General features: G+C 40.3%; 1 protein-coding gene across 2 annotated transcripts; it reads right to left on the reverse strand.

Annotated features, from left to right (window-relative positions):
• Positions 1-710: 710 nt before the first annotated feature.
• TMEM263 (transmembrane protein 263) lies at positions 711-18,315 on the reverse strand. Of its 2 annotated transcripts, none has more exons than XM_058741520.1 (3): positions 18,206-18,315; positions 5,181-5,247; positions 711-1,414 (listed from the first exon to the last, which is right to left on the reverse strand). In XM_058741520.1, the coding sequence occupies exons 2-3, from the start codon at positions 5,239-5,241 to the stop codon at positions 1,128-1,130; spliced, it is 348 nt and encodes a 115-aa protein (XP_058597503.1). In that variant the 5' UTR covers positions 5,242-5,247; positions 18,206-18,315; the 3' UTR covers positions 711-1,127. The 2 variants fall into 2 exon arrangements, with proteins under 2 accessions (XP_058597503.1, XP_058597504.1); XM_058741521.1 differs by lacking the exon at positions 18,206-18,315 and adding an exon at positions 16,972-17,237.
• Between the last annotated feature and the right edge of the window lie 2,174 nt (positions 18,316-20,489).

Here is a 20,489-nt window from a genome sequence, read left to right on the forward strand (position 1 = left end):
GAGAGACAGAGCATGAATGGGGGAGGGGCAGAGAGAGAGGGAGACACAGAATCGGAAACAGGCTCCAGGCTCCGAGCCGTCAGCCCAGAGCCTGACGCGGGGCTCGAACTCACGGACCGCGAGATCGTGACCTGGCTGAAGTCGGACGCTTAACCGACTGCGCCACCCAGGCGCCCCATGTGTCAGGTGATTCTTAAGAACTTAAAATTATTTGTTCCTCCTTAATATGAAACTCTTCCAAGATAGCTTATGACCAGCAAAGAAATGTTCCTTAGGCACTGTGAGGTGTATTAAAGATGGAGCATGAAACCAGAATGAAGCATACAGTTTGGCTGTTAACTATACTGACAGTTAACAAAAAGTTACCAAGCACTATCTTATCTGCTGAGAGCAAGAAATGCCTTTACCCCACTACTCCTGAGATTCTTAAGAGGGAAAACTAATTTCACAAACAACTTTTAAAAGAATCCATATATAGTTCTAAGAACTGCACATATTTAGGGTATTATAAAAGATGTTTTCTTTTATAAGGCATCAATGATTAATGTAATGCATATCTAACAAAAGATGGTTAACACCCAGTATCATAAAACCATTTTTCTCTTCTCCTGAATTTCTCTAATTCCTGCTTTTACCAGCTTAAATAAGAAAAGAATGCCTCTTGGCCTAATCAACTATGGTTATAAAAAAAACTAAGACATCTGAAACTATTAGGCACATCAAAGGTACAGTTTATGTAGTTCAAGGTTCCCTTCTTAAGGGGCAAATGAGTTACCTGGCACATTATACATATGGAACTATAAAGATCATCAACTAAATTCAACTTTCACATTTTTTAGTTAAACTGAAAGACTTATAGTAAATATTCAAATATACCATATCTTCAGTTACAACTGAATAAGTGTAACATTTTACCAGATAAAAAGCTGGAATTTAAGTATGAGAAACCTTCATACACTGTGCTAGTATTGGTCTCTTCTTTTTAGACAAAAGCCAGTCATCAATACTTTCAACACAGCAGTTTAGAAGATAAACGTCCAAACAGGTGACTTGGTTGTAGTCCATAATTTAGCAATTCAATGCCACTGGCATCATAATGCTGTGGAGAGCAAGTGTATCTCCATAGTTTAGTCAGATTTGTCTTTCTTCTTTCCTGTTAAGGGCACTTTGTTTACAACAGCAGACCCAACAGCTGTAACACCTCCAGCCACAGCAGACACGCCCCCTTTCACCAGCCCTATTCCCATGGAAGGCACAGTTGTAACAGCTGTTTTGGTCACCTCCAGACTCTTCCCACCAATCCAAGCCACACCACCAATGGTGGCACCAACGGCTCCCTTTGTAACACTGAAGATACCCCCAGTCACACGGGACAACATGCCTGGTTGTTGCTGTGGGTGATCTTTCATTGAACCTAATGAGAGAAAATATTGTGAAGATAGTCAAATAGAAGTCTTTATAAGAGCAGTACAAATCAATAAGTATCCTAAGACTTCCTATCAGGAGGTTGTTTTGATAAGGTAAACCACACATAAATACAAATCTGATCAAGACACTGAAGAGCTCTTCCCTCAAGACCATAGTTGGACGTGTTTTTAAAACATCTTGGTCCAGTGCTAAGCCGTGGTATCTCTGAAAAAAAATGCTTTAGAGACTAGACAACTTTCATAAAATAGAATCAAAATCTAAATGTTTCCTTGATTTAGTTTTGTTGCTGTTAATAAAAATCTTTCTATCCTAAAAGGAGCATGAAAAAATAAGATAAATGTATTTAGTCTTCATTTCCTTGACAGAATTCAATCATTACTGAAAAAACCTTCTTCATTTAAAGCAATGGTTCTCAAGGTATGATCTGAGACCCCCTGGGTCTCCACAAGACCATTTCAGGGGCTCTGCAGGGTAAAAATTATTTTCATAATACTAGCATGTCATTTATCTTTTCACTTTTATTCTTTCACATTTTTTCACAAGTCTACAGAATTTTCCAGAATCTAAATGATCTGCAGTAACATCAGAGACTAAACACTGAAGCAGCTATGAGAATCTAGTTGTCTTCTATTAACCCCAACATTAAAGAGATTTGCAAAAATTTAAAAACAATGTCACCCTGTTCACAATTTTTTTCTGTTTTGGAAAATAGCTGCTTTTCAAAAACTATGTTAATCATGTTAATATGTAATGGGCCTACTGGAGTTTTTTAATGAATTAATTAATTTGTCAGTTTTATTATTTATATGGCAAATATCAACAAAGACACAAGCTTTTGAGGGTCCTCAATTTTTAAAAGTGTAAAAGCATCCTGAAACCAAAAAATTTAAGAACCAGTAATTTAAATATATGTGGGTGTCTGCTCTATATGCTCTTAATAACGTATTTAAAGAGTAATGCTATGTAAAATTAGGAAATTTATTTACTGCTTAAAATCATGTTACCCACCTAAAATGATTTTCATAGTGTTGAGAAACTACAGCTATGTTTAATACTTTCATTGCCTCAATAATTCTTAAAGGACAGAGTATGTGATTTGAGCATCTAGTCTGTAAAAACTCTTCAAATACTCCCAGAAAAGGTAATATCAATATGAAAAATTCAGATTTTTTTTAAGCCATAAGTTTTTTCTCTGGTTTGTTTTGATAGAGTCATTCAAATTGGCATGTAACCTCAAACTCAGGCATCAAATTTCATAAAAATTTGCTTGTGCCAGCCTCAAACAGACACAAGTCCTTTCTACTTTGCAATCGAATGAATGATTCAGGCAGCAACAACACATAAACAATGGTGTTTACATTTTTCTAAACTTAATGGAAAAATACTTGCTAACTAAACAGTTCAGGCTTTAATCACTGAAAAGGTACAAATCACACAAAGAAAACTCAATTCTTTGGGTACACAGATCCAACTAAGACCACCAAAGCTACGAACTCCTAGCAGAATGTGGTTATGACAGAAGATAACATTGGGAAACTGATAATATTTAATGGAGAATATACTCTGAAAATTAAGCTTTTTTAATACAGCACTAATTTACCTTGATATAGATTTTCTTCCCATTGTTTAGAGGTTTGACATCATGTCACAAGTATGAAAATCTCACTGACTCGTCAAAATAGCTCATAACTATATAACAATGGCTATATTTATAAAAACCAAATTTTTAATTGAAGCTATTTGATTGATAAGTATAGGTAATAAAATCTTTAAATAGCTGAAATAAAAGACAAGATATGGAAAAGCATTTGAATACATTAATTATATAAAGTTATGATAAAAGGGTTACATAATTGGTAATTCTTTTGTAATCAAAGTCACTAACACTAGGAAAAGGGGAAAATCTTGATCTGAGGATAAAACAGGTTAAGTGCCTCATGCTGAATACCCTCATTAGTATCCTGCTATGCCAAATTTGATGCACACGCCTTTAATGAAGACAATATTTCTTAGTCAAGGCAAATAAATATTAATGCTGTTGATCTCTTTAATTACAGTGTGCTCTTAATTACCACCATATAGATTATCTGCTCTGCAGACTACCTTAGTTTAGCAGGTTGCCATATAATAGAGACATTACTAAAGCACTTTCTCTTCCTTGACAATTATGCTCCTGAATAGTCTTTATCTCTTTTCTGACTTTATCCCTACAAAGTCCTTATTAACTTTCTCATTAAGCTCTTTTATTTTCAGAACTCTAGGTTCTAGACCTAAAAAATAAGTCAAGGATGGGGCGCCTGGGTGGCTCAGTTGGTTGAGTGTCTGACTTCGGCTCAGGTCATGATCTCACAGCTTGTGAGGTCAAGCCCGGCATCGGGCTCTGTGCTGACAGCTCGGAGCCTGGAGCCTGCTTTGGATTCTGTGTCTCCCTCTCTCTCTGCCCCTAACCCACTCACATTCTGTCTCTGTCTCTCTCAAAAAGAAATAAAACATTAAAAAAAATTTTTTAGATATGACTAGTCAAGGAAAATAGCTGAACTAATAATTTTCCAGGCTATTCCTCCACCAAACTAAAACTCATCAGCTAGTTACCTCCATCTTCTTTTAGGCCTATGTATAAACTTTTCATTGTGTTTTCCTAACAATTTCATTTTTGTCTACCAACATAAGAAATATAGGAAGAAAATTGTGGACAGTGGGCAACAGAACTGGGAAGAAAATACATACCTAGAGTCACAACTTCCAGCTCTACCCTCTTCCTGGGGATACTGAGTCTGTCTGCTACTCCAGTCTGGTCTACCAGCCTTTCATCTCTTAGTCTTCACTTTGATTCTCTATCGTACCTATTGACTGTCCTGTACAAATGCAGCTATCCAAGGAGATTGCTATTTGGCTTATATATTCTACACCAAAACCACAAACAGAAAATGACTATAGGCATTTTCTGTATACAGTAAAGACATTCAGGTGTGCAGTTAGTGTTTCCAAGGACTTTTGAAGTGTAAGAAAATGATCCATGATGTCACAATTTTCAAACTAAAAGACGATTTAAATTACCCTAAGCCCATGTATTAATATAGGAAGAGAGAGCTACCAATTATAAATAATAGCTTAACAACAAATCTCAAGTGCCTCTTGAATTGAGTTTTTGTATGCATGACATGAAAACTAAACACAGTCCATTCTTCCTCTGCAGCCCGTACCCATTCTCTACAAATGAAAAGATACCCTAACCTGTGAAATGGTCTTTATAAAAGAGTAACAGAAGAATAGATCTTACGTAATAAAATAGTTGCATTGTGTCCCCAATTCACCAATATCTGTGCTTTCTTCTTAGAGGCTAAAAATATTTATCATCAATTATTTTTGGAACATATTTATTGACAAGGTAAACAGATTGTTACTTTAAATTTGATAAAAACGGGCACCTGGGTGACTCAGGTCAGTTGAATGACTGATTCTTGATTTCAGCTCAGGTCATTATCTTGTGGTTCATGGGATCGAGCCCTGCATTGGGCTCTGTGCTGCAGCACAGAGCCTTCTTGGGATTCTCTTTCTCTTTCTCTCTCTCTCTCTTTCTCTTTCTCTCTCTCTCTCTCTCTCTCCCCCCCTCCCGCCCCTCCCCCAATTGTGCATGAGCACACTCTCAAAATAAATAAATAAACTTTAAAAAAATGAATAAATTTAATAAAAACAATCAGAACTTTAATTCAGTTTAATTCACATGCTTAGTGTGTCAGATGCATACTTACCTTCTGGTGGTTCATCACTAAGGTATGATGGGATTTCTTGATTTTTATCTGCCTGATTCATGATCTCCTAAAAAACATATATACATTTCATTGTAACCTCAACACATGAGACTACTTCTTACCACATGCTCAATTAAGACGTAACTTTATTCAGATAAACATTTCAAAACACTGTCACAAGGCTACTTCATCTTATTTCTCTCCTACTTTGTGGTGTTAAAGAAATACTTTTATTACACTACTGGACAATCAACATCTTATCTCAAACACCAACCAAAGAGTAACAGGCATGGCAAAAGCTTTCCTACATTGTTACTGCTGTTACTGAAAGAAAGTTGGAAGCTGGGAGTTAACACCCAAAAATTTTAAGTGCTTCTTCCTACAAGAAGTAGGAAGTATTGGTTAATTGTAATTTATTTCACGACAGACTTAAGGAAAATCTATACTGTAACTAAAAAACATGTTCCTTCTGAAAATTTTCTAAAAATCACATCCTTCTCCTGTAAAGATACCACCAATCAGAATCACTAAGAGATGGATTTTTATTACTTTTTTATTGTTGTTTTTAGAACTCTTACAAACACAGGTAGCAAAATAACTCAAAACCCATGAAAAAAATATATATGTGATTACTTCCTAATACAAGTAGTAAAGGAACCTAAGAAATAAAATAAACTGTATTGGGATGAAGAAAACACAGTTAAAATTTTTTCCCAATTTCCTTTACTATCTTAAAATATTTGCTTTTATATTCACTTGACTAAGTAAAGAATAAAACAAGTCAAATTTGGTCTATAATGACGGTTTTGATTGGCCAGAAAATGACAGTTGTGATCCCAGCAGTCAACTGTTTCCTAGTCATAAAATCATGGAGCCTAAATTATTATATCTGTACATTTACAACAGAAATGTAAAAGTATATTGGGGAAATCCTGCCATTTGTGATAACAAAGATGAAACCTGAGGGCATTATGCTAAGTGAAATAATTCAGGCAGAGAAAGGCAAATACTGTATGATCTCATATGTGGAATCTAAAAAAGCTGAGCTCATAGAAACAGGAGGCTGGTGGTTGCTAGGGGCTAGGGAGTGAGGAGGTGGGGGAAATGAGATGTTGGTCAAAAGGTACAAACTTCCAGTTACAGGAGGATTAAGTTTTGGGGATCTAATGTACAGCATAGTGACTATAGTTAATACTATATTGTATATTTGTAAGTTGATAAAATTCTATACCTTAAAATGTTTGCACCATAACAACTAAAAGGTAATTATGTGAGGTAAAAGATGTGTTAACTAACCTTACTATAGGAAGCATTTCATATACATGTATATCAAACCACCACACTGTAAACCTTAAACTAACACAATGCTGAATGTCAACTGTATCTCAATGAAGCTGGAATAGATATCATGAAAACTAACAATGTACTAAATATACTGATCAATTAACAAATACTGATTGACCACTTACTATAGGCCAGGTAATGTTTTAGGTGCACAGGATATATGGCATTGATCAATACAAACCAAAAAATCTCTGCCATCATGAACACCCCATATCATCTAGTAGGGAAAGGCAATAAACAAAGAATATACTGTCTATGTCAGATGGGGTTAAATGCTGTGGAGAAGGAGGGATGGAGGGAGGATATATTTTAAATAGGACAGTCTGTCAAGGCCTCAATGTGGTGACACTGTAAAGGAGGTTAAGGATACAAGATACTTGGGTAAAGAAGCCTCAAGGCATAAAAAACAGCAAGAGCAAAGGTCCTGAGGTGGGAGCTTACCAGAAGCAGCAAGAAGGAACAGCCAGAAAAGTGTAGCAGGGGTCACAGCAAAGGGCAGCAGGAGAGGAGGTCAAAGAGTGAGGGAGGTCTGCATCACATAAGCCCTTACAGGTCTTGGTGGTGACTAGCTTTCTAGCTCTGAGATGCAGAGCCCGTGAAAGGCATTGAACAGAGAGGTGATGCGTTCTGATTTACACTTTTAAAAGATAGTTCTAGCTGTTGTGGGGAGAACAAGCAATACAGGAGCAAGAACAGAGGCAGAAAGACCTGATAGGAGACTTAACATAATGTTTTCAAGGTTCATACATATTATAGCACGTATCAGAACAAAGTGGTTAATTTTAAGTGGTCAAGGGAAGGTCAGGAAAGTTTCTCTTTATGATTCCTACTGCTGTTAAGCTCTAGATAATCAGATAAAAGTTCATCCTTATTTTCTTCTATATTTCAATAATCCAAGCAAAACATGTTGATGGTAAATGATGGTAGTGATAGTAAGACATGGGATTTTTCAAAGGCGAATTGTAACCTCATGTAATTCAACCTGCAATGCCTGTCAAACCTAAATCCTGTGTAAGATTGGATTTCAATGCACCCCACAGAGCCCAGCAGCACAAGTCATGTGTTTGCTTAAATACCTTTTGGTTGCTCTAGTGAAAACTATGACTCAGGTCAACAGCACTTAATCTTATGCTAGTCTGGTTTGTGAATTTAGCACATCATAAGTGATTTAGCATATTTAAAGTGTGTATGCATACACACTTAACATTTAGAAAGTAATAGTAGATACATGTAATCTCTGACAAAAAAAAACAGAAAGAACATCAGCTACTGCATTACTGGGAGAAGGAGTTCTTGACTGATTTGCCTTAATTTTAAAACTCCCTTAAACCAAAAAGTTAAATTGACTTCCATTCATATTTATGTTTCTTTAATTTGTCATCATGGTAAGAGCATGAGACATTATACAGCATAGTGTTGAAGGTACTGGGATCAGAGAGCCTGAGTTTCAATCCCAACTTGACCATAAACTGTGTGGCAAAAGGCAAATAACTTCATCAGATCCTTGGTGTTCAGGAAATATAAACAGAAAGATATAGAAGGCCTAACTCTAGGATGAGAATGCTATTTAACACATTTAAAACAAAACATGCAGAATTCCTGGCAGAATATGTGTGTCCCTTCCTGATGAAAAACTATTGTGGAGCCACTTTCTTCCCCACTAAACTGTTAACTGCAAGAAGAGAGACTCGTTTATCACTGTGTTCCCAGTTCACTCGTTTATCACTGTGTTCCCAGTATCTGTATACAATACACATACAAATCCAGATCTCCTGGCTGAACCAATCAATGGATGCTACCAGACCCTGTACGGAAATGTGAGGAAATTATATACACACATACATCCTACCTATGTTAGCTAGAGTTTAGAAACAGGTGTGATAGGGGGGCAGCTGGCCAGCTCAGTAGAGCATGTGACTCTTGATCTCAGGGTCACGAATTCAAGCCCCATACTGGGTATAAAGCTTACTTAAAAAACAGTTGTGACAGTAATTGCATATATTTCAAAACTGCCTTTCTGTATATGTTCCACAAACCCCAACCCAAAGACTTACCTTTTCCTGCTAAGATAGAATCCCTTAAAAAAATTCTTAATTTTCCCACATATATCTTGTAATTAAAAAAAGAAAATGACCGCCATTTAAAAGATTAGGGCAGCTTTATAAAAGACATATGCAAGTTCATCTATACAATATAAACTGACTTTATCCTCCTATGGGTAGGCAAAGAGGAGTCATGACAGGGTAACACCATCAGATCTGTGCTTCAAGAAGCTAACTGAAGCAAGAACAGATGAAGGTCAGAGAGATTAAACACAGTAAGGCTACTTTAGTAGTCCCGTGAGACGAAGTAACAATTTAAACTCTGCCAATTTTTCCTGTATAAATGAATATCTGGGCAAAAACCCAGGAGTCACCCTTGATTTCCTATTTTTTACATTCCCATCTAATCATCAGTAAATTCTGTTGCCTAAATAAGTCCAGAATACAACCACTTCTCATCACCTTTACTACTACCACTTTCAATTAAACTACCATAATCTCTTACTTGGGTTGTTAGAAAGTATCTTAACTGGCTTCTGAGCTTCTGCCTTTCCTTTTCCTTCAGTCTAGCCCTGCCATACCCTGCTTGAACACCTACAACTGCTTCCTGTTTTGCTCAGAATAAAATCCAGAGTTGAGGCCTGACATCTAACACTCTGACAGCATCTCCTACCATTCTGCCTCTCACTCACCAGCCTAGCAACATGGGTTTCCCTGCTCATCCTCTCCTGAAAGGCTTTTCCCCAAGATATGTATCTGGCTTGCCTCCTAACTTCCTTCAGGTCTTTATGCAAGTATCCCCTTCTTGGAGATCAGCCCAGACCACTTTACAATAGATTAGCCCCTCCTACTCCTCTCCCTATTATTTTCACCTAAACCTGCTCTATTTTCTTCACTGCTCTTATTGTCACTTGATATATAGAGATCTGTTTACTTTGTGTCTCCCACAATTAGAATGTAAGCTCCATGAAAGCAAGGCTTGGTTTTGTTCACTGCTCCATCCTCAAGCCTTCTTCAATGTCTGATGCATGGTAGATAAATACTTGAATTTTTTGTATGAAGTAGAATAGAGACCTTAGGTATAAGTAAGAGATAAAAGAAAAATACAGGATGTAAGATTTCTAGTGTGAGCAACTAAGTAGACAAAGATGATGAGGTCACGACAGGCGACGAAAAACCACTTCTGAGAAAAGATGAAGGACTTTAAAAATTCTTATTTTACTGTGGTAAGAACATTTAACCTGAGATCTACCCTCTAAGACCTAAGTGTACAATATATTACTATTGACTATAGGTATGATGACCTTGTTTTTGAACAGCTGGATCTGAGATGGCCTCACGGTATACACAGGACATGTTTAGCAGGCAACTGGATTTAAGGGGTCTGAAACTCAGCATGAAGTCTGAGTTAGAGTTGAGGTCCTGAGACTGTTTTGGGTGACAGCTAGAAATGTGAGGGACGGTGATACAATCAAGGGAAAAAATGATAAAAGAGAAGTAGACAGATAACCTTATTTGGACTGCTCATACTTAAGAGGTGAGTATAAGAGAAGCCAGCAAAAACAAACAAAATACGTTTGAAAGTGTACAAATGAGTACAGCCTCATGGAAGGCAAGAGACGAATTTATAAGCTTCCTAGAGACACACACAATACAGACGTTAAAACAGTTTATGAAGATCAAATACTACGGGGAAATGCTAATGTTACATTTAGAGAACATAAAAGGCATATATCATATGATCCAATTTTTTAAATACACATAAAAAGACTGAAAGGAAGTATACCAAAATATTGACAAAGATTGCGACTAAGGGGTAGAAACATACACACACACACACACACACACACACACACACACACACACACACGTATACACAGAGACAAACATACACACATACACAGAGTGTGTGCCAGAGAGAGAAAGAAATACCATCACCCTTCTTTAAATGTATATTTAACATCTATGTTTTAATTTTCAACCATAAACATGCATTGCTTTTGTACATATTTTTAAGTCTGGATATCAGTTATATTCATAAAGGATATTTTCAAAGATTATGCAGTTCATCTACCTAGTTTTTATCCTAGTTTTTTAAGGCTTTTATCCTCAAATCAAGGTGACCATCTAAAAACAACATACTCAAATCAAAACATGCTGATTTGAAGAAAATGCCACCACTGAGTTTAATTCTCAGTTATGTCCTCAGTAAGGAAACCCTGACAAAGAGCCTAATGCAAGCTACTACATTGACTATACCACACTGTAAAGAAATTACCTACTACATCACTTGATAGCTCTGATACAGAGCTCCACATTAGAAATTTCTTTAGAGGGGGGTGCCTGGGTGGCTCAGTCGGTTGGGCGTCTGACTTTGACTCAGGTCATGATCTTGCGGTCCATGAGTTCAAGCTCCATGTCAGGCCCTGCGCTGATGGCTCAGAGCCTGGAGCCTGCTTCAGATTCTGTCTCCCTCTCTCTGCCCCTCCCCCCGCCCCCGCGCGCGCGCTCTCTCTCTCTCTCTCTCTCTCTCTCTCAAAAACAAAATAAAAAAACATAAAAACAAATTTTAAGGAATTTCCTTAGAGGTATTCAGAAAAACTTTGTTTCCACAACATATTTAGAATATTTTCTTCTCTTTGAGATCTATGTACTTTCCCATTTAAAAGATACAAAGAAAGATGTGATATCTCCCTTTTCCCTTTGGCTTCCAGGAAGCTTACAGTTAAAATCCCAACTTAGCTGAGTAGGTTCATATGGCCCACCCAGTTGTTCTATTTCCCCCCAACTTCACACCTCCCCAAGACCTCCACTCTTATTGCTGTTCTCCCTGGCTTGCAATTTGAATATCTTATTTATATTCTTACCATTTTGTTAGTACATGTTTTTGTTGTAAGCTGACACACAGTATTTGTGGAATAAGTGAGATAAAATTATTGTTTGTATCCATATTAATTTCAAACATAACAAGAAAAGATACATACCAATATATGGTAAAAATTTTGGTTTAAAAAAAAAGGGGGCGCCTAGGTGGCTCAGTCAGTTAAGCATGCAGCTCCTGGTTTCGGCTCAGGTCACGATCTCATGGCTTCATGGGTTCAAGCACCACATGAGGCTCTGTGCTGACAGTGTGGAGACTGCTTGGGATTCTCTCTCTCTCCCTCTGCCTCTCCCCAACTTGCACTGTCTCTGTCTTTTTCAAATAAATAAATAAACTTTAAAGAACACATTAAGCTGGAATTGTGCTTTTCAAATGCTTATTTAAGAGTAGGCAGTAGTATGCCAGGGGTTTTAAGAACCACAGTAGAAGGATGCATATATTTTACTACATAGTAATTTAAAATACTGTTTTGTTTTAAACATACACTAATTAAAAAGATAATCGAAAAGTGCTTGGGAATTTTTTAATATAACTGGACTTTCAAGAAATTTCATTCTTTTTTTATTTAAACTTTTTTTTTTTTTTTTTTTTTTTTTTAAGAGAGAGAGAGCATAAGCAGGGGAGGGGGCAGAGGGAGACAAAGAATCTTTTTTTGTTTTCATGTTTATTTATTTTGGAGAGAGAGTGTGAGGGTGAGCAGGGGGAGGGGCAGAGAGAGGGAGAAAGAGGATCCAAAGCAGGCTCACACTGACAACAGAGAACCCCATGCGGGGCTCAAACTCACAGAACCCTGAGATCACAACCCGAACAGAAGTCAGATGCTCAACCAAGTGAGCCATGCAGGAGCCCACCAAAAAATTTCATTCTTACTTGGAACTTCAGGATGTATACTCACAGGTTTGCCAGCTCTCTCTTCTCAGCCCACCACACTCTCACCTCCCCCAGGAATTTACTTTGCTCTTAAGTTAGATGTATTTTGGTAGAAGAGTTTGAAATATAGGACTCTAGATACCATTATACAGAAATATCCAGTTACATTTAATATTGTTAGTAATAGTTGCAAACAGGATTATCAATAAACAATAAAAAAGAAAATCTGGAGTCCTGCCAGGCTAGAAGCCTGGCTACCTAGAACAGAGGAACTTGGTATTACAGGGCTTTGGAAACCCTAAGATGCCACGGAGACTGATTTTTATTTTGTGTACATATTTTTTTAATGTTCGAGTTTCTTGTACACCATTGGTGTTAATAGCAAGTATATAATATTAAAATTCCCCTAGAACTCTTAGGGTGATAAAAATTGTGTAAAAGCTGCAAGTATTTGGAATATTGTCATTTTCTAGATTCCTAATTTTGTCATAAGGCACCAAATGCCTTATAAAAGTATTTTTGTTAAAATCCTTAACTATCTTAATGCCACCTGTACTTTTTACTCACATAAATCATTTCCAACCTCTACATACGTATATGTGCCAAAATTTTAGTGATATTACCTCTTTACGGACACTACCACTTTATCACCAAGGAGAAATATTTTTTGTATTACCATGCTGTTCATTATCATGAACAGGGGACTTGTTTCTCTTAAATTGGGAATTGTGAAGACAAACACGCTCCTAATCTGTTAAAACTGGGAAAGGTAAAAATCTGCCTGTAAAATTTAAAAGTATATACATGATAGGGCACCTGGGTGGCTCAGTCAGTTGAACAGTCGACTCTTGATTTCGGCTCAGGTCATGATCTCAGGGTCCCTGGGATCGATCCCTGGGTTAGGCTCCTCACTGAGTGTGGATTAAGATTCTTTTCCTCTCCCCCTCTCCCCCTCTACCCCACTCCCTCTGTCTCTCTCTAAAATAAAAAATTAAGGGGTGCCTGGGTGGCTCAGTCCATTAAGTGTCTGACTTCGGCTCAGGTCATGATCTCACAGCTTGTGAGTTCGGGCCCCAAGTCGGGCTCTGTGCTGACAGCTCAGAGTCTGGAGCCTGCTTCAGATTCTGTGTCTCCCTCTCTCTCTGCCCCCTCCCGCACGCACACGCATGCGCGCGCACACACACACTCTCTCAACAATAAAAAAAATTTTTTTTAATTAAAATTTTAAAAAAGTATACACGTGGAGACAAGTAACAACTGACAGGAAAAGTGTCAAAACGACCATGTGGGGTGCCTGGGTCTGTTAAGAGTCTGACTCTTGGTTTCGGCTCAGGTCATGATCTCACAGTTCATGAGATCAAGCCCTGTGTCAGGCTCTGTCCTGGCAGTGTGCAGCCTAATTGGGATTCTCTCTCTCCCCCCTCTCTGCCTCTCTCTCCTTCAAAATAAATAAACATTTTCTTTAAAAAATGACCATTTAAATATTACCCTTAAAGAAAATTATGAAATTCTATGCAAACCATCTGCCCTAAACTTATTGAGTCATTAGTTCAACATATACTTGGACCCCTACTATGTGCCAGGCATACTGTTAGGCACTAAGATTTTGGTGTGACTGAGCACACACAGGACTTCTCTAAACAAGTTTACCCAGTTTTTCCAGGACTTATCAATTTAGTTTCATGCAAAAACCAAAAAATTATCTGCTCTCTAAGAACTCATAATGCACATAATTTTCTATGTAAAAAGTACTTTTCTAAGACAATAAAAACAGAAAACTGCCTTTAGATCAGGACAAATAATTGAATTTAATCTCTGGACATAAATTAATTTTACCATTTGAACAAACTCAGAGTACCAACTAAAACTGGTTATAAGTGTATGTTTTTAAGAAATTGTAAAATGTGAGGGGTGCCTGGGTGGCTCGGTCGGTTAAGCGGCTGACTTCGGCTCAGGTCATATCTCACGGTCCGTGAGTTTGAGCCCCGCGTCGGGCTCTGTGCTGACAGCTCAGAGCCTGGAGCCTGTTTCAGATTCTGTGTCTCCCTCTCTCTGACCCTCCCCCATTCATGCTCTGTCTCTCTCTGTCTCAAAAATAAATAAACGTTAAAAAAAAAAAATTAAAAAAAAAAAAGAAATTGTAAAATGTGAAAGTCTTCTTTGCTGTATACTGCAATTCATCAGTAGTTAATTTAGGCATTTTAGGCCAAGGAGAAACAATTCTTGTCCAGTACAACAGTATCATAGACATAGCAGCTGGCAAATACATTCAGCAAGGATTAATAACAACACTATTCCCTAGAGGGTAATTTTTCTTCCAATAATAGAAATAAGTAAACAAATGCCTCGGTAGGAACTTTTTTTTTTTAAGGAAAACAGATGAATCAGGGTTGTTTGTGGATATCTACGACATTTTATACATAACGTTTTCATTAATAGTGAAAAAGTCTGCAAACAGTACACGAATTTGCCCATGGCTGAACACCCTTCTCTGTGCCAAAGGAAGTTACATAGCACTAACACATTATATAAATCCTAACTACAAAATACAGTACAAAACAGTTTACCTTCAAAGCCACTTCAAAAGCTTGTTATTAAATAGTAAGTGCCAATTCCCTATAAGAAAAAGACTATAAATGAATTAGCTAAATTCTTCTACACATTCTATATATAGGAACTTTGCCATATCCCCAACCCCCTGCTTTTAGCCTCTTTGCCAAATAACTACAAGGAGTTTCAAAATATATTTATACAGGGCTTTAACACACATATACCAATAAGCATCGTATATTAAAACACCAGCTTATTGTGTTTAGGCTTCTCTGGTTAACCAACTATCCTGAACAGGCTGCTTTTAAACATGGCCCCCGCCCACTAGATCAACAGCAAACAGGCTACAAGAAATGCGTTGAATCTGGCAGGGAAGAAAAATAATCTGTCAGTAAAACTTTTAAGTGACCCCCTTAGTGACAAGTAACAACCGAGAGTATCAAGATGGCAACTTTTTAAGCGTTGTCTTGAAATGAAACAGTAAAGCGGAATTACACAACATGCTATCAAGCCAGATAACCAGTACCCTCCTAATCTTCACGAAATTATACCTCATTAGTTCAACATGTATTTGTGTCCCTACCATGTCAGACACTGTATTGGGGGCACTGAGATTTCAACCAGAACAAGCATGTGAAGGCCCTACTCTGAAGGTATTTCTATGTAATCCACGGAGATAGCTTCAGGAAGTAGCAAAACAGCAAATACTCAATGACTGAAACAAAGACAGGTGAAGATTCTCCTTAAGTAAAACACACACACACACACACCCACACACACACACACACAACTTAAACTTTTCTAATGATATTCTCCACATAGGGACACATTTTTATTAAACTTGGTTTCTGGCACATCTGCCAGGACACAGACTGAAGAAATGAAAGTGAGGGAAAAAGTCAAAACAGTGAATATGGGTTTATTAAAGATTACTTCCTTTTCTTTAAAAAACCAGGCATGGCCACATACATGCAAACAGACCTGTTGATGTGATATCAATATTCCTGGGAGCTCCTAGAGCACCCACACCAATGGATGTCCTAAAGGTTAAACAATCACATTACAGCAAATCATCACGGGTAGCAAATAGTCACAGGTAGCAAAATAAAGTATTTTCACTTGGAATTAGCACAAGCGTTCACAAAGACATAATAAAATAAGAACTCTCCTCTTTAGGTGTTTGTAAACCTTTCCCAGCAGTCCCTTCTCCCCCCACTGATCTCTTTAGGCACTAGCAAGTCTTTTTTTTTTTTTTTTTCTTCCCTTTAGCAGAGGGAGTGACGTGGCAGGAGAGGCAGAAAATGACCCTGGAGAAGCCGTGACTAGGACTAAGCTCAGCACCTCCTCCCTCCGCTCCACGTTGTACACCCAGCACACCCCCACTCCCATAAGGTTCCAGAATTTCTGTCTTCTTACACATTAAAGGGGATCTATTCAAGCTGGGATATGACTGGAAGTGGGAGCTTGGGGACTAGTCTCGAAGCTGCGTGTGCACAGCAAGCACGGCTTTTATTTAGACCTGGGAGGCAATGATGGCACCAACGGGTGCACCAGCGGTCCCCCATCACCCCTGGCGCCGTCAGCGCCTCTCTCCATTCCACACTTTCAGCCTTAGGTTAGGCGTGAGGGTAGAGCCTTTCTACCCAGGAAGAGCACTGGGGACCAAGGCTTGTGTGCCTGAACCCAGGAGAGTGGTTTATCAACAGGTCAGGAGGTAGTGCGGCGGGGAAGCCCAGCACACAGCCCCCCTGTCGCATCTCTCTCCTCTCCCAGGCTGTTGACGCCCTCCCACCCACATTTTCCCAGCCTAATACCCAAGGAGCTAAGAAGTGAAGCGGAGGCTTCCAAAAGAAGTCCCCAGTCACAAACCACCGCTGGGGAGCCGGGGAGTCGTAAATAAGAATAACCCCGCCAGCGAATCTCCGTCCGCCCCCAACATCGTCCCGCCCCTCCCCCTTTCCCGCTCAGTCCCCCCCAAAAGGCTCGGCTCGGGGAAGCCAGGCCCGAGACGGTGAGGTGCAGAACAGCCAACGGAAGAAGGCGACAGAGAGTAGGACAGGAAGCCGGGACGGCGCCCCCCGCCCTCCCAGCCCCGCTTACACACCTCCGGGGTCGAGGGTCGGCGTCTGGAGCCGGGTCTGGGCGGAGGAAGCGGGCAGCACCGAGGACGGCTGCGGTTGCTTGAGCGGCTGGCACAGCCTCGGGCAATTGCGGGCTCCAGAGGCGTCTCCTCAAGCTTCGGAGCCAGAAGACTCCGTTGGCAACGGCGGCAGTAGCGGCCTCCGGCTGCGGACGTGGCGCCGGACGCGACCCGCCCCCTCCGCCGCCTCCTCAGCTCCCGCCTCCTCCCGCGGCTCGGGCGCCGACGCGCACGCGCACCCCAGGCCCCGCCCGCGCCCACCCGGCACACACCCACCCGTTTCTCGAACTGCCCTGCCCTCCCAGCAGCCCCCAGCCAGCCGCCTCAGAACGCGCGCACGCGCGACGCCCCCGCGGCCTGCTCCCGCCCCTTGGCCCCATGGGTGCCTCCGCTGGAACCCCTGGCCCTCCTGCGCGCGCGCCTTGCCCTGGGGCCTCCCGCCCCCTTCCCTTCGGCGTCCAATCAAATCGGGCGAGGGGCGCGGAGCCCACTGAACGCGCCGTCGGCGGTCCTCAAACCCCAAGTGCTCGCCCAGCGGTTTCGCGAAACTTTCGTTCCGCCACGAGTAACGGTCGGTCGGTCGGAATTCAGAACCTTTGCACTAGGGACGGTGGGACAGTCGCTAATTTCTCTGCCTCTTTCTTGGCCCAGGGACCTCAACCTTCCTCCCTTCCCTGCTTCCCCTCCTTAGATTGACGAACTGGGCCTTCTGTCAGCCCTTGCCTGTGGGGCTCCCGGCGCGCCCTCACTGTCCAGGTGACAGGGGTGACGAGAAGGGCGTTGCTCACTTATCACTGTTGTTATTATTAGAAAGCTCTCTGCCCCGGAATTGAGTTTGTGGGCCGTGAGAGCCGCTGTGGTTCGTGGCCGTCGCCCGGCTTGCTGCAGTGCTGAGGGCTGGCCGGGCACTCGAAATTGAATGGAGAGGGCGGGCGTTTGGTGGCGAGCGGTGAAGTTGGAAACCGGGTTTTGCGCGGCTCCCTCGCCTCCTGCCGACTAGCGGGGTTCCTCTCCTAGCCTCCCCGCCTCGGCGGAAGCCCTGCCTGCCTGCCTGCCGTTCTGGAAGGTGTGGAGAAGCGTGTGGCTCTGGGAGGACTTGCGAGGGAGGCGTCCCACCTCGCTTCAGACTAGGGGTCGTAGGATGCACGTCACAGGTGTTGCGGCGACCAAAAGGGAGAGTGGCGCAAAGGCCGCTCACCTGGGCAAATGGTCTCCATTCACCTTTCTTCGCCCTTCTCCTTACACCTTCAAGTGAAGATGACAGTTAAGTCCATCGTAGGTTTTTTGAGACACTGCAAAGAGACGGTGGGCGGGAGAGGGCCTTACAAAATGTGAATTCCTATACAAGTGTGAGATCCTCCCTGAGTCTAGCCAGCGAGACAAAACACACGCGAAGCAACCAGCAAATAACCTCACCCAGTGTTTGTGTTGGCTTTTCCCTCCCCGCCCCGCCCCGAACGCAAAGCAATCCGAGTGATGCAACTGAATAGTAACCGTTGACCAGGCTCAGAAAAGGACACTCGAACCAAGGAAAGAATCCTGGAACAAGATGACTTTGATCCAGGTCATAAATGTAGCAGACTACATATAGTTTGTGGTTTCAGCCTACCCATTGATTTATCAAAGCATAGAATCACATCCACTTAGACCATTGTTCTGAGACTGTCGAGATATTTTAGTTTTCCAGAACTTAAAAGGGGAAATTAAATAATAATTTCACTTTAAAATACGATTTGGACGATTAGCAAGCTCTGTGGATTGGGGTGTTTACCCAACATGTGAAGAGTTGCATACCTCCTCTATTTTCTTACTGTCACAGAAACCTCAGTCCTTAACACCTGACTTTTCCAGAGTGAAAGCTAGGCAGAATTACGAATTGCACACTTACACTGTTCTTCCCTTGACTTCTTTCTCTCTGCAAGAGAATTTAATCATTATTAAAGTATAAATGATTAATAAAACCGATTAATAAAAACAATCTCCTGGGAGATTGTACATTTTTAGAGTTATTAAAGCCATAAGCCACATCAGTGGTTTAAAACCATCTCATAAGCCAACCAAGATGTAGGGGAGCTCTTTGGGAGGTTGTGAGATGACAGAACCTTATAAAACGGCCAGTATAGGTAGTCGTGTATTTCTTGTAAGGCTGACACTAATCATTTCTTATTTCCTCAGTTTTCAAACCTGTAAAAATGAATAGCACCACTCAGTGCCCACCCACCCCTAGCTCTAAAATGAAAATAAGTATTATCTTGTTAGAATGGCTTTTATAGAAGGATGCTATCTTGGTTTGGGGTGCCTTGGTGCAGCAGAAAGGAGCCTCAAGAAAGTCAGGCCCTCTTCATTTTATAGACTGAATCCATTCAGATCTTGATTCCCATTCTATGAAATCCCATTCTCAGATTATTAAAATGAAACTATTTCCAGATGTTATTTTGAAAGATTGTATGTCTTAAGATGATGAATCCTTAGAGCCTTCAGGCAATAACTTTTAATGAAACAAATTCTTAATGCAGCCTATATCAATTATCCAGTCTCTTAAATGGTTAAGTTTTCCTCTAGTTGGTTACATACAGAGAGCCTTCTGCATTACTGAAAAACTACAAATTAGATGTGACATTGCATGCTTACCAAGATGTGGTGTTCAAAAAGTAAGGGCCAGTAAGGAGCAAGCTGTACATCAGAAATATGAAAGGAAGAAGTAAATTATTTATAAGCATTGAAGTTGAAAGGGATCCCAATCCAACTTTCTATCCATCACATGAATCTATCTCCTAGTATATGCACATAATGGGTTTCATTGTTATCAACCACTCAGTGTTTCTATATGAACTCATTTAATGTGTTTTGTTTTGTTTTGTTTTTAATTTATTTTTGAGACAGGGAGAGACAGAGCATGAACAGGGGAGGGTCAGAGAGAGGGAGACACAGAATCGGAAACAGGCTCCAGGCTCTGAGCGGTCAGCACAGAGCCCGATGCGGGGCTTGAACTCACGGACCGTGAGATCATGACCTGAGCCGAAGTCGGCCGCTTAACCGACTGAGCCACCCAGGCGCCCCACTATATGAACTCATTTAAATGGCAAATCGTTTGGTATGAGATCTACATATTTTCCTATATTCCATGTTTTTATGAATGTTTTTGTTTTTTTAATGCTTTTATGAATGTTTTTATTAATGTATTCTCCTGGCATTTTGAAATGAGCTGGACAGTTTATAGCTTTTTATAGATTGTCATCCAATGTAAATTATTTTGCTTGTCTAGTCTCACTTTCTTACTGCTCTTTGACTTTCTGGCACAATTACCTGGACTATTCTTGGTTTTCCTTTTTGTGTTCCAGTAGCCTTCTTAACCTTTTCTGTGATACAATAATAATAACCAAGATTTGTTTGACAAGTTTTTCTTGTCATATCTCATCTTTCCTAACAGTCCAATAAGGCAATCAAGCACTGTGATTATTCTTATATTCATATGAGGAAAC

Source organism: Neofelis nebulosa, chromosome 8 (assembly GCF_028018385.1).
Source record: "Neofelis nebulosa isolate mNeoNeb1 chromosome 8, mNeoNeb1.pri, whole genome shotgun sequence".
Classification (NCBI taxonomy): domain Eukaryota; kingdom Metazoa; phylum Chordata; class Mammalia; order Carnivora; family Felidae; genus Neofelis; species Neofelis nebulosa.